The sequence below is a fragment of the Tamandua tetradactyla genome, chromosome 6 (assembly GCF_023851605.1).
Source record: "Tamandua tetradactyla isolate mTamTet1 chromosome 6, mTamTet1.pri, whole genome shotgun sequence".
NCBI classification, from domain to species: domain Eukaryota; kingdom Metazoa; phylum Chordata; class Mammalia; order Pilosa; family Myrmecophagidae; genus Tamandua; species Tamandua tetradactyla.
Window position 1 is genome coordinate 83,184,695 of NC_135332.1, and position 19,355 is coordinate 83,204,049.

Genomic DNA, 19,355 nt, shown 5'->3' on the forward strand with positions numbered 1-19,355 from the left:
GATAAAGATGATAAAGTTAGCAAATAAGAACTTTTAAAAGGTACTATGAATATATTCACAGGTTTATAGAAAAATGTGTACCATTGAGGAAAATAATGGAAGATAGAAAAAAGAGTCAAACAACTTCTACAGCTCAAAAATATAATTTCTAAAATGAAAAATTCAATGCATGGACTTAACACCAGAAGAACAGATCTATGAACCTGAAAATATAACAATAGTAAATATTCAAACTGCAGCACAAAGGGGCTGGGAAAAATGAATGAAGCCTCAGCATCCTGTGGAGCAATACAAAGCAGACCATGGTATATAAGGGGATGACTACCAAAGGAAGGGTAAAAAATATTTTTAAAAACAATGATTCATAAGTTTACAACTTTGATGAAAATGAGAAACTCACAGATCCAAGATCAATAAACCCAAAGCAGAATAAATACAAAGAAAAGTACAACTAAGCACATTATAATTAAAGGACAGAAATCAGTGATAAAGTCTCAAAAAAAAAAAAAAAAAACCCAACCAGATTTAAAAAAAAAAAATAAAGGAAGTATTATATATGGGGGAACAAAAAAAAGAGACTGTCAATTTCTTACCAGGAACAATGAAAGCCAAAAGACAATGGAATGACACCTTCAAGGTAACAGAGGAAAAAAAAAAAAGTCAATCTAAAATTCTATATATCCTTCAAATATGAAGGCAATGTACAGATATTTTCAGAAAAATCAAAGCTGAGAGAATTTGTCCCTGGCACATTCATAAAATCTATAAAATAAATGACAAAGGATGTTGATCAGGCTGAAGGATAAAAGAAATGAACTTAGGCCAGATATGGTAAATATGTGGGTAAATACAGCAGGGCGTTTCTTCTAATTTTTTTTTTTTTTTTTTTTTGCATGGGCAGGCACCGGGAATCGAACCCGGGTCTCAGGCATGGCAGGTGGGAATTCTGCCTGCTGAGTCACTGTGGCCCACCCTCTTCTAAATTTTAATTTTCATTAAAAGTAATTGAGTGGTCTGTACTGTCCAAGATGGTCCAGTGAGAGGCTTCAAGGGCTCTGTCCCCCACAGAAGCTTTGAACAACCAGCAGGAACTGGTGAAGCATCTTTCTCAAAGCTTCAGAAAATGTTTAAAGGATGGCAGTAAAAGGGAGAACACAGGATTTAGAAAAAGGTTGCTTTAAACCTGTAGGCTGTCTGGTACCCTGGCTGGCCCTCTCCCAGCCCTCGCCGGCTGGGTGCAAAGTAGGCCCACACTCCTAGTGCAGGCCCCTGGGCCTTGTTCCAGAAGGAGGAGAGTGACCTCCTGCGCATACTTGCAGCTTGTATGTCTGGACCAATCTGTCCGGATATGACCTGAGGGAGTTGCTGTCCCAGAACCTGTCCTGCATGTAAAAGGTAAAGGTGGCTCACGGAGCTCTCCTGAAGCCCTGGACCGTGAGGAAATGATTTCCTAAGGAAACATCTCTGTTAGGGAAATCACAGACTCCTCATAAGCAGTCATTACCCAGCCCTCACCTGCCTCCACCTCCTCCTCCGATGGAGTCACAAACATATCCTAAGTGTGCAGTGTCCATCCTTCTGCCTAACTCTATCTCCTTTTCTATTGTGTGCCATTCTACAACCTAGGAGAGAAGTTAAGTCTAAAGAAAAGGCCTGACCAGACCTCAAACCCAGAAAGCAGGAACAATCTGCCCTAGATGCTTATCAGAATAGGAATTCTCAGTGGCAGGTCCCCTCCTCCCTTTGGTGGATTAAAAGCCACACTCAAACCATAGACTTGATTCTCCTCTCCAGTGTGAGGGGGATGGTGGTATGCAGAGCTGCCATCTACGGACCCTGACTTGGAGCAGGTTTTGGCCAGGGGGAGACAGACTGCAATGGGACTTCTTCCCCTGCTCCTTCAGACTCTGTGCTGTGTGAATGACAGTGGGATTATTTCTCCTTTCTGGACTCTATTCTTTGCAAGCAATTAAAGGACCATTTGTTGAAAGTGTTGTGCCCTGAACCTGTGTTCCCGTGACTCACTCCACAACCCATGCACATCTAAGACAGGAGGTCTGGAGGTCCTGTACTTTGGCCTGGAGCTACTCTCTAGACTCACTTCATAGTGACTAATCCCTGGAGAGTACTTGCACGGGTCGATCAGCAAAGACTGAGAAAATCTCCACCCCCACCCCTTTTTCATTATGACAAGAAAGCTCTGTCATCAGACTTGCAGGATACAACCTTAGGAACAGATATATCAAGGTCAAAACTCCAGCAATGTCATATTACAATATGTCCAAGTTTCAACAAATATTAGAAAATATTCTAAGAAACAGGAAATTATGGCCCAGGAAAAGAAGATTAAAGCATTAGAAACAATCAATGAGGAGGACCAGACCTGGGACATACCAGACAAAGCCTTAAAAATATGTTCAAGGATGACTAAGAGAGTTCAAATAGAGTCAAGAAGCTATTCTGGAGGCTACTCTAATGTAAGCTTTAGCCTGGTATTGCTAATTACCATGGCTTACCAAACCCCAACCAAAACTATTTCTGTTAACCCTAAAGAAGACCTAGAGCTTTATCTGAGATTTTTCAAAACTTTCACAGACTAAGATTGCTTTCCAGAAACCCACAACCTCCAGATGGGTCTGTAGGCCAGATATATCCTGAAACCCAGAGGGGCCAACCTCTCCAGAACATCAGGCAGTTCCACCCCCCCATCCTATATTATCAACACCCCTTTCTACCATGAAAAAGTTAGAATAGGCATAGCCCAAATACCCCTAAAGATTGGGAGAAGGATCAGAAGAGGAGGAGTTATAACAGAGAAGATAGGATTTCACAAGTTTGACTGCTGAATCACTATATTGATATTTCTTTTTAGTTTCCAGTGTCTTGGAGTAGCTAGAAGAAATAACCTGAAATTGTGGAACACATACCAAACTCTGAAATCTGTTCTATGACTACTTGTTACAGTGTACTTTGAAATATATAGCTTTTTTGAATATATGTTATATTTCATAAGAAAAAATATTTTCTTATATATGCTTAAGGAGTTAAAGGAAAGGATGGACAAAGAACTAAAGGAAATCAGGAAAATGATAGATGAACACAAGGAGAATATTAATAGGTGGAAATTATGAGAAGGAACCAAACAGAGCTGAAGACTACAGTAAGAGGAATTTAAATTCCCTGGAGGGGTTCAACAGCAGATTGGAACTGATAGAAGAATCAGTAAACTTGAAGACAACTGAAATAATTCAGTGTGAAGAGCAGAAAGAACAAAGAAAACTGAGCACAGCCTGAGGAACCTGTGGGACATATAGCATGGGAGTCCCGGGAGGAGAAGAAAGAAAGGAACAGAGGGAATATTCAAAGTAAAAATGACTAAAAACTTGCCAAACTTAGTGAAAAAACATGGATATACACAACCAAGATGCTTAAACCCTAAACAGGAAGAAAAAAAAAATCAACAAATATACCCACCCTGTACCATATTCTAATCAAACTGTCAAATGCCAAAGATAAAGAGAGAATTCTGGAAGCCACAGAAAGAAGCTGTGTCACAAACAAGGTGCCTCAATAAGATTAACTGCTGATTTCTTAGCAGAAACCATGAAGGCAAGATAACTATGGGAAGACATATACTGAAAACAAAGTTATCAACCAAGAATTCTATATTGGGCAAAACTGACATATAAAAATGAGGGAGACACAAAGACATTCCCAGATAAACAAAAGCTGAGGGTCTACATCATGACTAGACCACAAGATATGCTGAAAAGATTGCTGCGGGTTGAAAGGAAAGGACTCTTGACAACCTGAGGCCACATGAGGAAATAAAGATCTCTGGTAAAGATGATGATAAGGGTAAAGATAAATACATATGCTACTGTATTTTTGTTTTGTAACTCTACATTTTACTTCCTTTGGATATTAAAAAGCACATAAAATGTAATGATATATCAGTTGTTTTGGACTCAATGTATAAACATGTAATTTGCTAACAAGAACTACAAAAAGATGGGGGATGGAGATTAGGAGCAGAGTTTCTGCAGACTATTGAAGTTAAGTTGGTATCCAAACAAACAAGATTGTTATAGATTTAGAATGTTAAATGTAAGCCCCATGGTAACTAAAAAGAAAATATTAGAAAATATGTAATTTATTCTTATTTATTTATTCACACGGACACAAGTTAAGAGTACAGATTGCCAGTGATGAGGTGATTGGTAACAGGGAGTTAAAGCATAATTGGGTTTCTGTTTGGGGAGATGGGAAAATTTTAGTAATGGAAGGTGGCGATGGTACCACATTACTGTGAATGTGATTAAAAACTCTGAATGGTGTGCTTGGGAGGAGTTGAAATGGGAAAGCTTATGCTGTAGATAAATATTCTCACAATATTTTGAAAAAAAAAAACAGCAAGAAACTAAAGAGACAATGGCAATCAAATGCAATATGTGTTCCTGGATGGGATCTATCAAGAGAGGAGAAAAGGCTCAAAAGGACATTATCAGGAAATAGGAAAAAAAAAAAAAGAATATACACTATAAGCTTTATAACAATGTAAAATTTCTTGAACTTGTTAACTGCATTTAAGGGGCTTACATATGTGAATGAATATCCTTCGTATTAAGAAATGCACACAGCAGTATTAAATGTTCAAGGATTATGATGTACACAACCTGCACTTAAGAGTTCAGAAAGTGGACTGATAAGTAGCTAGACACAGACAGATAGAAAGATGGAGAAATAAGCAGCTAGAACGATACAACAAAAATGTGGCAAAATATTAAAACTAGTGGATCTGGGTTGTCAGTTCTCTGTATGAGCTTTGTATTATTTTTGTAACTGTCCTGGAGGTTTGAAGGTATCTCTAAATAAAAGGTTAAAAACAAAAAAGAATTGACTGTTTAAAGCAAACATATTGCAGAGCTGAGAACATAGCAGTAAAATGTATGAGAACAGGAGCACAAAGGTCTAGTAGGTGGTGCTATAAAGTAGTAGGTGCTATAAAACCCTTACACTGTGTATGAAAGTAGACTGTGATAACTTAAAGACGTGTACTGTAAGAATTAAACATAGGGTATCACAAATAAGGAAACAGAAGAGATAAGATGGAGCACCAAAAAATTCTCAACCCAAAAGAAGGCAGGGGGAAAAAAGGAAAACAGGAACAGAGCATAGAGGGGACAAAAAGGAAACAAACAGCAAGATGACAGATTTAAAGTCAACCATATAATACTTACATTGAATATAAATGAACTAAAATCGCCAGTTAAAAAGACAGTTTATGAGATAGGATTAAAATATTAAAAACCAAATACACAAAGAAACATTCTAAATATACGGATGTTAAGTAGGTTAAAAGTAAAAATAGAACAAATATATGATGAAACACAAATTATAAGCTGGGATGGCTATAAAAATATCAGACAAAGAAGATTTGAAGTCAAAGCAAATATCAGAGGTATATTTTAAATGATAAGAGTCATCAAGAACATAAAGATGCTAAACATTTATGCACCTAAATACAGACCTGCAAAATAAATAAAGACTGACAAAACAAAAGGACAAACCTACAAATCCACAAATACAGTTGGCAAATTCAACACTCCTATCAGTAACTGAAAAACACACAGAAAGGAAATCAGTAAAGGTATAGGAAACATGAACAATCCTACCAGTCAACATGAGCTAACTGACATTCACAGAACACTAATTCTCAAACAATGGCAGAATGCATATGCTTTTGAAGTCCACATAGAACATTCGCCAAGATAAACCATACTCTGGACCACGAAACAAGTTCTAGATTTAAAATAATTATATTGAACAAAATACGTTCTCAGATTATAATGGGATTAAATTAGAAAGAAATACCAAAAATATATCAGAAAATCCCCAAATGTTTGGAAATTAAACAGCAGACACCTAAATAAGACATGGGTCAAAGAAGAAACCACAGAATACTTTTAACTGAATGATGATGAAAACGTATCAAAATTTAGAGAATGCAGCTGAAGCAGTGTTTATAGGGAAATGTATGGCTTTAAATGCTTATAAACACCAGATAAGAAGTAAGGGCCACTTCAATAAGCTAGAAAAATTAGGGGAAATTAAGATTAAAGTAAGTAGATGGAAAGGGAAATAAACAGAGGAGATTACCTTTGACAGGAAGAATTACCAATGTCAGGAAGAAAAGAGGAGACATCATTTGAAATATAATTAAATATAATTACTTTAAATGTAAGTTAGACAAACGGGTATGATTGCTGAATTATTATATTGATATTTCTTTTAGTCTCCAGTATCTTAGAGCAGCTAGAAGTAAAAACCTAAGATTGTAGAATTGTAAACCATACCAAACTCTGAAATCTGTTCTATAACAAATTGTTGTGATGTGCTCTGATATTTAGTTTTTTGTATATGTGTTATTTTTCACGAAAAAGAAGAAAAAAGTCGATTGTGATGATTAATGTACTGCTATACAGTGATACTGTGAACCACTGGCTGTACACTTTGGATGATTACACGGTATGTGAATATATAATATTTATAAATAAAAAATAGTAACAATGAAAAATTTAAGTTAGAATGCATTAAAACGTAATAATGGAATGTTTTGAACTTTATGCCAATTACTTGATATCTTAGATGAAATGAATAATTCCCTGAAAGATACAAATTGCCAAAATTGGCAGAAGAAGCACAAAATCTAAATAGCATTATATCTATTAAAGAAATTGAAATTTAATAAAATATCTTCCACAAAGAAATCCCCAAAGTTTCACCTGTGAAATCTATCAAGCATTTAAGGAAGAAATAATATAATTATTATACATAACAACTTCAGAAAATAGATATGGATAGAATACGTCACAACTCATTGTGTTTTTTGAGGTCAACATTACCATAATACCAAACAAGACAAAAACTTTATAAGAAAACCATGCTCATGAAGGGCCAATATCCCTAAAAAATACATGCAAAAATCCTATTAAAATATTAGCAAATTGAATTGAACAGCATATAATGTTTCATCACAAAGTGGAATTGCTTCCAGGTACACAGGGTTAAACACTTGAAAATCAATGCCATTCAACATACTTGAAGAATAAAGAAAGTCCCTATGATCATCTCCATGAATGTGGAAAAAGCATTTGACAAAACTAAGTACCCACTCAGGATAAAACCCATCAGCCCACTAGTAACAGAAACAAATGACCTCAACTTGATAATGGGCATTTTCAAAAAACCGAGTATGAACATCCAACTTGATGGCAGACTGAAGAACATGCTCCAAGATCAAAAACAAGGCAAGGATGTCCTCTTACCACTTCTACTAAAAATCGTACAAGATGCCTACTCAGTGCAATAAGGCAGGAAAAGAGAACCAGATCCATATAGACTGGAAAGGAAGAAGTAAAATCCCTTATTTACAATCCCTATCGTCTACATAGAAAATGCTAAATAATCTACAAAAAAGCTACTAATAATTTATCTAGGTTGCAGAATACAAGGTCAATATACAAAAGTCAAATGTATCCTATATCTGAGCAATACCATTGGAAAGGTTTTCTTTTTTAAATTTTCCATAGCATTCATAAATATGAAATAGATAAATTTAACAAAACTTGTGCAAGACCCAAAGACTGAGAAAAATGAGAGTAGTACTATGTAAATGAAGAGGTATACCATGCATTAGAAGACTAAAAATTGATAAAATATCAGTCCTGTCCGTTTTGCTCTAAGGCTTTCTTCTTGTGAAAATTGACAGGAAAATTCTAAAATTTCTATGAAAACGGTAAGGGCCTAGAATAGCCAAAACAATTTTGGAAAAGGACAAAAGTGAAACACTTACGTTCCTTGACTGCAATACTTACTATAGAGCTACAGGAGTCAAGATAGCGTTGTATTGGGGTGAAGAAAGACCACTGACATATCAAAGACAGGAACAGAACAGAGTTCAGAATAGGCCACCCCACACATGGTCAATTAATTTTTGACAAAGATATGGTGATTGATCCAACAGGAAAAGTATAGTCTTTCAGCAAAGAGCACCGAAACAATCAAACTATCAAGCTGTATAATACATGAACCTTGACCCTTACAGCACACCATACACAAACCTGAGGTCCATAGGGATCACAGACCTAAACATTAAGAACAACGGCTGTAAAACTTCCAAAAAAAAAAAAAGAGAGAGGAAATCTTCATGTCCTTTCGGTAAGCAAATATTTTAGCATACTTCAAAAAGCATCAAAATGTTTTTGATAAATCTGACTTCATCAAAATAAAAAACTTATAGTCATCAAAAAACACCATTAGGAAAATGAAAAGGTAAGCCACGGACTCAGAATATAATCACAATAAATATATATCCGGAAAATGACTTTCATCTAGAATTCAGAGAGGACTTTTACAAGTCAATAAGGTGACACACAACCCAATTAAAACTGGGCAAAATATGTGAATAGGCACATCACAAAAGATGACATATTAGTGGCAAAAAGCACATGAAAATGCACAACATCTTATTCAGCAGGGAACTATAAATTAAAAGTGTGAAGAATCATAATTATACACCTTCCAGAATGAACAAAAATTTTCAAAGACTTACAATACCAAGTGCTGACAAGAAGGGAGAGCAATTGGAACTCATATATTGATGGTAGGACTGTAAGATGGTACAATCACTCTGAAGAACTGTTTAGCAAATTCTAATAAAGTCAAACTACATTTAATTTATTATCCAGCAATTAAGATTTCAAGAGAAATAAAACATATGCCAAGTAAATACTTATACACAAATGCTCATAGCAATTTTATTCATAATAGCCAAATCTGGAAACCCAAAAAATCCATCAATAAGTGAGTGAATAAAATGATGGTTTATCCACACAATGGAATATTATTCAGCAAAAATAAAGAACCACATTAACAACTTGGATGAATCTCAAAAACATGCAAAGTTAAAGAAGCCAGACAATAAAAGAGCACATACTATATGATTCTGTTTATATGAAGTGTTAGAATAAGCAAAACTAAACTACAGTGACAAAGTAGATCAGTGGTTACCTGGGACTGGAGACTGGGGGAAGGATTAAGTGGGAAAGGGCACAAAGGAGCTTTTTTTGAATGATGGAAATGTTATTTATCCTGAATGTGAGGGTGGTTATACAGATGTAGGCATTTGTTAAAACTCAAACCGTACACTTAAAATGGGTGATTCACTGTATGGAAATTGGACCTCAATAAAGTTGATTTAAAGGTCTGGTGATATCTGGTTCTGTATCATTTGAAATCTTTACCAGAAGATGGAGTACCGTATGTCCTTTTCAAATTACTTGCCCCAAACCTTACACAGTGGCTGGAATTTGGTAAGAACTCAATGGACAATATAAAACTGTTTTATATTACTTCAAAACTGGTTGTTTGGGTTAATGTTCAGAGGAGAGAAATTCAGAGGCAGAGACTAACAGTTTTGCTGGGAAGTTAATAAATGTGCAACAAAAATTGTTTACTTCCGCACAGCTATACCAAAAGAGGAACAAGTCCCATCTCTGTCTCTGCCCCAGGTTTCCTCCACCAGCACATTCTTTCTTCTTTAGCTGATAAATATCTACTTATCTCTCTAGAGCAGTTCAAACATCACCTCTTCTGTGATGTTTTCCCAGATCTTCCACAACAAATTAGTTAATTCCTTATCTGTGCTCCTACACAACTTAAAACATAACTCTTTCAACATTTACTTCTTTGACTGTGATCTTTGTATCCCCATTATATTCTGAATCCCTTGAGGGTGGGCTGTGTCTTATTCATCTGTGTTTTCCTAATATCTGGCACTGGCTCTTGCAGCTATCAATACATTTTCAAACAAATGACAAAATGAGCCAGAGAGCAGAGAAAGTGATAGGAAGAGGTGAATTCAATGATAAAAATGTGGGGACAGAAGAAAGTCATGTATGTAGTTCACAGGGATTATGTGCCCCTTCAGTGAACCAGCAAGATATGACAACTAAGTCAAGACCATGTTTCCCAAAGAAAGTGAAGTTATGGGTACAGTCCAAAGGAACAGACATGCGGGGCCCTAAATCTACTGGCTACTGCCTGCAGCTTCTGAGTTCATTAGGAGCAGAAGACAACAACAGAGCTAAGAGAGAAGACTCTTCCAGTAGAACAGATTATATTGATACAAAACAAAACAACAATAAATCACATCCAGAAAATTTTAAAATAGCAGTATAGAAAGGACAGAGCTGGAGAGGTACCAATTATATATAGATTTTGGGGTGCGTTTTTTTATTGCCTTGCACTAGGCACTGGGGACAAATAGATGAATCAGACATGATCATGGGGCCCAAGAAACTTAACTGTGTAATTAAAGAAACAGTTACATAACAGCATAATTTTGATATATAGCAGTAGTTGCAATAAGAGGTGAGCACTGATAAATGGAAGCAGAAAGGGGGTTCCCAGCCAAGCCTGAGGGAAATTTTTGTGATATGAGGGCTGACATGAGTCTCACATGATTAGGAGTTAACAGATGAGAAGAGGAAGTGACCCTTCAAAGAAAAACAAAGGCATGGATGTAGGAAACAGCTCGGTGTATGGGGAAAGCATTTAGTTAGTGTTGCTGGGACGTCAACTGCTTGGAGACTGAGTGGTGGCAGATGGGGCTCAAGAAAATAGAAGGCCCTAGGCTGCATGACGGGGAACTTGGGCTTCAGCCTAAGGTTGACAGGGGGCCAATTAGTGTTTTAGATTAAGAAGCATCCTTCTCCATCTTGCCTTTTTGTTAGACTAGAATTTGCTAGGCAACTCTTTGAAGTAATAAGATCAGGTACATAGTCCTGCTCTAAAAGGGATTTAACTCAAGGATGAATTGTAATTGTGAAATCTAAATACAGAACCTTTCTTTTGACCAATCCCCAGCCCCCACTGTGCCACCTCCAAGTCAGTTGCAAAGTCATGTGGCTCTCCTGAAGACAAGCGTTCACAGCTGAGGAAGGGGCGTCAAGTTCCGTACCACTGCCAAGTGGAACAGGTGGTGGCCCACTCCAAAATCAGCCCCATCTATGGCTTGGGAAAATTCTGCTGTTCAAATCTTATAAGCCATATGAATCATGGCTCATTAACACTTATTTCCAAACATCACTCACTGAGCTGGAGATTGTTTTATGTATTATCTGAATGTTCCCCCTGACTACAGACTTTTCACCCAAATGTCTGGGGGCCTTATTTAAATCAAGTTCCTCTCATTGAACACCTTGATTATCTTTAAAGTTTAGGGTTGAAATGAAATGTTTCCCCTACTGTCTACATTCATGTAAAGTTTCTCTTAAGCATGAACTTTCTGGTGTTGAATGAAGTTTGACCTCTGAATAAAGCCTTTCCCACAATGACTACATACATAGGGCTTTTCTCCAGTATGAATCATCTGATGGAGAAGAAGCTTTGAGCTTTGAATGAAAGCTTTCCCACAGACTTTACATTCAAAAGGTCTCTCCCCAGTGTGGATTTTCTGATGCTCAGTAAGATGGGCCTTCTGGAGAAAGGCCTTTCCACATTCTTTACATTCATATACTCTTTCTCCAGTGTGAATTTTCTGGTGTCGAATAAGGTAAGAACTCAGAAAGAATGCTTTCCCACATTCATTACATTCATAGAGTTTCTCTCCAGTGTGAATTCTCTGGTGCTGAGTGAAGTTTGATGTCTGGCTGAAGCGTCTCCCACATTCATTACAAACATAAGGTCTTTCTCCAGTATGAATTCTCTGGTGCTGAATAAGTTTTGAACTCCGAATAAAGGCTTTCCCACATTCGTTACATTCGAAGGGTCTCTCTCCAGTGTGAATTCTCTGATGTTCAATAAGATCTGAGCGATGCCGGAAGGCCTTCCCGCACTCTTTACATTCATACTGTTTCACTTCCGTGTGGATCTGATAATGCCGAATGAGGCTTGAGCTCCGAATGAAGGATTTCCCACATTCATTACATTCATAGGGTCTTTCTCCCGTGTGAATTCTCTGATGTCGAATAAGTAATGAACTCTGACTGAAGCCTTTTCCACATTCTTTGCATTCGTAAGGTCTCTCTCTAGTATGAACTCTCTGGTGTCGAATAAGGTCTGAGCTGTGGCAGAATGCTTTCTCACACTGAGCACATTTGAAGGGCTTTTCATCTGTATGTACTCTCTGATGGTCAATAAGACTGGAATAGTGGATGAAGTCTGTCCCACACACATTGCACACATACAGTCTTTCTCCAGTGTGAATTCTCTGGTGCTCAGTCAAGTGAGAGCTCTGACTGAATCCTTTCCCACACTGATCACATTGATAAGCTTTCTCCCCAGTATGAGAAATCTGATGTCTAATTAGGTCTGAATTAAATGTGAAGCTCTTGCCACAAGTATCACACTGAATAGCTTCCCCTTTTATAAGCTCTCTCTGAAGTATAAGGAGGTTGGAGTTCAGCATTGGGTTTCTTCCTGATATATTACACATATGGGCTGGCTCTCCTGTCTGGATTTTCCAATGAGTAACTCTCACCTGCCTGAAACCTCCCTCTTGAGAGGGCGAGTGTCTCAGACTCTGTCCTTCTGGGCTTCCCAACAGTCCCCCTAATCTGGGTTCACAGACTTCTCCAGACTCTAGTACCGAGGGCTCCATCACTGTGAGTTTTTCTGATGTCATCCTATGCAAATGTGCTCCCTCAGAAATTCAGGATTTGTAGTTTCCTCCTCGTCACCAGTTCCTATTTTGGAATCTGAAACAAAAGAGAATGAAAAAAAAATCATCTTTTCCCTTTGTAACAGAAAGGAATCTGCTAAAGCAGATGAAGGATAACACAGAAATCCAAGACTCAGAAGAGAAGAAAGTGATTCCCACGCCCCACTCTTGACCCAGTGCACTGTTAGCCACAGCTCTCATCTCTCCCCACATCATCTCTTCCCATTTGGAAGGCTTAGCCCCTCACACATCCAACTTCAGGGGACAGACTGTCCTTTGCTGTATGAAACTCCTCTGAGCCTCAGTGAATCCCAGAGAGGTACCAGTTAATACTTACTGTGGTAGTTAGGTACAGGTGTCAACTTGGCCAGGTGAAGGTGCCTAGTTCTATTGCTGTGGACATGAGCCAATGGCATGTGAACCTCATCTGTCACTGATTACATCTGCAGTCGGCTAGGAGGTGTGCCTGCTGCAATGAATGATGTCTGATTTAATTGGCTGGAAGCTTAAAAGAGAGCTCAACCTAGCACAGCCCAAGCAGCTCAGCATACCTCATCTCAGCCCAAGCCTTTGGAGATACAGAAAAGAATCAGCCCGGGGAAAGTTGTTGGAACCCAGAGGCCTGGAGAGAAGGCCAGCAGAAATCGCCCTGTGCCTTCCCATGTAAGAAAGAACCTCCGTTGAAAGTTAACTGCCTTTCCTCTGAAGAACTATACACTTTTCACTAAATAAATCCCCTTTTATTAAAAGTCAATCCATCTCTGGTGTGTTGCATTCCAGCAGCTAGCAAACTGGAACACCAACTAATTCCAAAACCAGTGAATAAACCATGGCTGGGGACTCTGTTCAGAAATCAAGATAGGTATTTCCAGAGAGACATGTAAATTCATATCCTACCACCTTTCCACATCCCTCATTATTCTATGTCTCTCTCTCTCCTTCCCAGCTTAAAGCCCATGGTCTGGTTACATATTATAATCCTTCCCTTGCCTATGATGCCTTGTCCTGTCCTTCTAAGAGACCTCACAGTAAAACTTCAACTCCAGTAAATTCCACTCATCTCCTGCTCTGTGCCTGCAACCTGGCTGACTGAGTTATTTTACTTTATAACCCCTCACGTCATAGGGCCCTGGAAGCTGTGAGCCATCTGCTCTACTGGCCTAATGCCGTCACTCCTCACTCTCCTGCTTTTTCCTCTCTTAATTGTCTAACACTCCCTTCCCCCTCCTCTCTCTCAACTGGAAACTACTTATTTCACTGAGAAAATAGAAGCAATGAGAACATACCACTTTCTCCCCCATATCTGCAATTTACCTGTATCTGTACCCACATATTCTATCCTGCCTCTTGTTACATGGGTTAAATTGCTCTCGATCCAAATGAAGGTTGGCACCTCTATCTGTGTGCCAGAACCCAACCCTTCTCTCTACTCAAGTACAAACTCTCTTTCTCCCATCAATCATGAACTCCTCTGCCGTCCCACCCATCATTCCTGTCAGCATCCCAAAATACTATTGTGTCCACCCACCTTAAAAAATAAGAAATTTACTGCTCTTCTTTCCCCGCCTCCAACTACTATCCCATTATTCTGCTCTTCTCCACCAAAAGTCAAGAGTTATCCATGTGAAATTTCTCCATTCCCTCTCCCTCCAGCATCCTTGAACCCACTCCGGTCAGGCTGCACCTGCAACAGTTCATCAACACTGCTCTTATTAAGGGCAGCAGTGGCCATATCTCCCCAAATCCAGGGCCAGCTAGGATCCTGCACCAACACAATCAAGCAAAGCATCAGACGCAGCTTGTAACTCACTCCTCTTACGTCACTGTCCTCACCTGGACTCAGGGAGAACGTCTCTCTCAGTTCTCTTCCTTTTTCACTAATTGTTCCTTCACAGCCTCCTCTGCTGATACTTCTCACCTCCCCAACCTCTAACTGGCATGTCCAAGGTCTTAGTCCTCAAATTCTTCTCTGTTTCCACTTTTTCCCTGGGTGAGCTCATCCAGTTTGGGATATACATACCATCATTTGCTGACAACTCAATTTCTATCTTCAGCCAAGCCTTCGTCCCTGATTCCACACCTGACTATGTTCACCTGATATCTTCACTTGACTGTTCTCATACGTTTTTAAAACTTACATCCCAGATGGGACTTTTGAAAAAAATATTTTTATTGTATACAACAAACATACATTCTTGACATACATTCTATACATGGTGTACAACTAATGGCTCACAATATCATCACATAGTTGTGTATTCATCACCATGCTCATTTTTTTCAACATCTGCATCATTCCAGCAAAAGAAAGAAAAAAGGGAAAACTCATACATCCCATACTCTTTACCCTTTCCTCTCATTGCCCACTAGCATTTCAATCTACTCAATTCATTTTAATCTTTGTTCCCCCTATTGTGCATTTCTTATCCATATTTTTCATTCATCTGTCCATACCGTAGATAAAAGAAGCATCAGACAGAGGGTTTTCACAATCACACAGTCACACTGCGAAAGCTCTATTATTATACAATCATCTTTAAAAAACATGGCTACTTGAACTCAGCTCTACAATTTCAGGTACTTCCCACTAGCCACTCTAATACATCATAAAATAAAAAGGGGATATCTATATAATGTGTAAGAATTACATCCAGGACAACCTCTCAACTCTATCAAACAGAACTTTGATTTTCCTTCTTAAATTAGTTCCTTCTATAGTTTTTTCCATCATAATAAATGAGAACTCTCTTATCACATTTGTTTAGGCCAGAAACATTGGAGTAATCCTGGATTCCTCGTTTGTTTATATTCTACCATCCATCAACAGATCCTATAGGAGGGGCCTTCAAACTGCATCCAGCATCTGACTATGCCTCACAATCTCCAATGCCACCAACCTCCACCACAGTTTCTCAGCTGGACCACAGCAGTGGCGTCCTAACTTGTCTCTCTACTTTCCCCCTTGTCCCACCCATCTATTTCCGCGTGGCTGGCAGAATGATCCTTTTGAAGCACAAATTAGATGTCATTTTCCTACTCAAAAACTTCCAAAGATTCCCATACCCTGCTAAGCCAAAGTCAAAAATCCAACAATGGCCTGCATGGCTCTGGCCCTGCTGCTCCCCTCATCCCACTGCCTTCTACTCTTCCCTCTTCCTCTCCTTCTAAGGTCACACTGGACCCTCTTGCTGTTCCTCGTATACTACAAGCCTGCTCAGGGCCTCTGCACTTCTTGTCTTTCTGCCTGAAATTCTTCCCCAATATATTTGCATGATTTATTCCCATATGTCCTTTATCATTTGCATCAACATCAATTTACCAGAAAGCCCTCCCCATATCACTCTCTATAAAATAAACAATAAACCTCAACCCTCAGCACCCCCTACCTTCTGATTGCCTTTTTTACCAAAGTTCTTACCACATGACAAATTCTAATTTTTCAAATCTAAGGTGCCTTCAATTATAACATATAGCACCAGTTTATGGACTATGAGGGGAAAAAAACTACCAACTTAAACTAAAATAGGACATTGATTCTAAGAGGACACTTAATTTCAGAGATATTACAACATGGAAAATATACATTTTAGGATCAACAAAATATGATAAGTGCACACACAAAACACACACAGGAGAGACAGACAATAAACAAATGTAGCTTTTGTCTATCTTCCCCACAAGAACGTATGTTCCATGAGAGAAGGAATTTTGCTGTTTTGGTCTGTGTCCCCAACACCTTGAATAATTTTTAGCCTAGAGTAACAAATTTAAGAAATATTTATTGCATAAATGAATGTCCCAGTCACACTCACACATAACACACACTCAATACATGGTAACTTATAATTATTCAGATCCTATGTAAGGGTAGCTCCTCAGTCCACATATTGCCAACAATACATGCTAGAGCTGATTGAAAGTCAGGCAATTTCTGGAGTGCTGTGGCAGAGACTGCCACTATTCTTCCAGCATCCAATTTCCCCTTCTTCCTTCTAGTTAGACATGCCCTCCCACTTAGTCATCTTGTTTCCCAGCCTCCCTTGCATATGTCCACGTGACTAAGTTCTAGACAGTAGAACATCGGTACCTTTCAGGTCACAATCTACTGTTACACCCCTTCGTGTGGACAGGGATGCAGCAGGAGGTGTTGGCAAACCAGCTCTAAAATATGCCAATGAGAAAGATATCTAGGCAATGGAAAACCAAACAAGACAGAAGAAAACTAGTTTCCTAGATGTTCTTGAAAGGTAGAGCAGTACCCATTTGGACGACCCACCCTTGACTGGAATGTTATGTAAAAAAAAAAATACGCCATCTAATTTGTACCACTGTATTTTAATACAAAATTGACAACTTGGAGAATTTTCATAATCAAAACCGAAAATATGTGGCACCAGCTTAGTTAACAGGTACCAAGGAAATTAGTATTGGCATGTCATGGCAAAGGAGTTGATAAAACTGAAAAGCAAATCATGTGCCTACCAACTCAGCCTATTCTTGGCTCTAGGGAAAGTGGTCAGGAAGTCAGAACATTGGCTGGTGTTGGCTGGCCCTTGGTGCTTCTAGCAAAGTACTGAAAAATAGAAGTGTTAGGAGAAGCACCCTTGTATAAGCAGAAATAAAATAAATCATGACTCTAATAAGGGAAACTTTTTCTACAGGCACTTGTATTTTATCAGTATAAAGTGTTAGAATCCATGAATCTAGGACCTCACGGGATTTTTTAAAAAACCAACTCTCTCTCAAGAGCCTTCTCATTAAGAGTTCTTGCCAGAGAAAGGGAGCCTGCCCAGCTGCAGAGACTAGGTAATAGATATTATCTTTCCAACCAAGTTCCACTGTTTCAGATACCTAAAGATGATATCCAATACAAGGAGGGCAAGCAGTCCTGCACAGAAGGCAGTAAACAAATAGAAGAGTCTGCAAGTTTTCAAAACTAGAGCTGTAGATGTGGTCCTATCACATGGAACTCGTGGGAGTAAGCAGCCCAGATGTCTTCTATATTTTTAAGGAAATTATATTGTTTGATGAAATCACTAGCCTGCCCCCAGAAGTGTGTAGTTAGAATATCTATACCAACACTATTCATTACAACCAAAATGTCTATCAAATTAAGGAATACCATACAACAGAAGAGAATATAACAACGAAGGAGGAGCAATCACCACCACACACATACACACACAAAAGATAGAAGAATCTCACAGATGTCATGTTGAGCAAGAGAAGTCAGGCACAAAAGAATTCATCTTATATGATTCCACTTATATAAACTTCAACAGGGGACAAAACCAATCTATAATGATAAAATCAAAATAGTCCCTATAAGGGGAAGAAAATGACTGATAGAGGGTACAAGGGATCTTTTGAGATTCGAGAGATTTTCCACATCGTTATCTGAGGTGTGTTGAGTTTGGAAAAATGTATTGAGCCAAAGCTTAAGACTTGAGCTCTTTACTGTATGCATATTATATATTTCAACAAAATATTCACCCCCAAAAGATTTTTTTTTGGGGGGGGGAATCAAGTGGCTATTCAATCTTGTATGGTAACTCAGATCCCCTCTCATGGGCAATGTACCCATTCTTCAGATCAGGAATCCTTCAGGCAGAATGAACTGCCTCACCTAAGGTTACATTTTCTCCCAGGATGAGGCCCACTTATCCACTGCCAAATGATCAGACTGACAGCTTAACAGGACACACTATTATCTCCCAGTCCTGGAGACCAGAAGTCAGTACAGATGGAATGGGTTTCAGGGCCACGCAGCAGCAGACAAGGTGTCAGCCAGGTTGAGTTCTACCTGGAGGCTCGATTGCGGGGGCGGTTGATTCATTTTCACACTCATTCAGTTGGGTGGCAGAATTCAGCTCCTTCTTAAGACTGGGGTTGTTTCCTTGCTGGTTGTCACTGGAAGTCAGTCTCGGCTGCTAGAGTTCCTTATCATGTGGCCTCCTCCATCTTCAAAGCAGTAACCAGTCAGAGAAAATTCCCTGCTTTTAAAGGGCTCATGTGGTTAGGTCAGGCCCCACTGACCGTGGGGTCCTCAAGCACATACACAAAATCTCTCCACTGCAGCACCTAGATTAGTGTCTGAATGAATGAGGGGTATATATATCCCAGGAGGCAGGAATCTGGGGGATGGAGGGCATCTTAGGATTCCGCCAACCACACCCTCAGCCAATGACTCGTTGATTGCTGGAACCCAAAGGCCCATCCCTGGCCTCAATTCAGGACAAGTTGGAAGAGTCATCCCAACCTGAGGTCTACAGGGATCAGCAGGATCCAGTTCATACACCACTCCATAGTGGGTCAACTCCTCCCTTCCTTAGAGAAGGAAGTTATCTACTACTAGATAGCTCTCCCAGTAAACCCTCTGGACACACCCCCTGTGCTATTTCCAGGGACCTCAATCTAAGACAACGCCATAAAGCCACTTGAAGGACCCAAATCTGCACAGAAGGAAGTATGCTACAAATGCTGTGCACTTTCCATGGTATGTATTCCATGGCCCATTTCCAAGGTGGCCACCAAGGATAAGAATGCACCCCTCCGAAGACAAAGCCAGAGCCGTGGAGAACAGTGGCTGAGAGAATAGCAGAACCAGCCTTTAACCAAGTGACACCTATTC

The 19,355-nt window shown here is 39.1% G+C and overlaps 1 protein-coding gene across 1 annotated transcript in view; it reads right to left on the bottom strand.

Annotated features, from left to right (window-relative positions):
* Positions 1 to 501: 501 nt before the first annotated feature.
* The window catches only part of ZNF623 (zinc finger protein 623), a 28,669-nt gene continuing 9,815 nt past the window's right edge, over positions 502 to 19,355 (bottom strand). Inside the window, exon 2 of the mRNA XM_077166612.1 lies at positions 502 to 12,761. Within this exon, the coding sequence (XP_077022727.1) occupies positions 11,336 to 12,688 (1,353 nt within the window). The 5' untranslated portion in view covers positions 12,689 to 12,761 and the 3' untranslated portion in view covers positions 502 to 11,335. The remainder of the gene's footprint in view (positions 12,762 to 19,355) is intronic.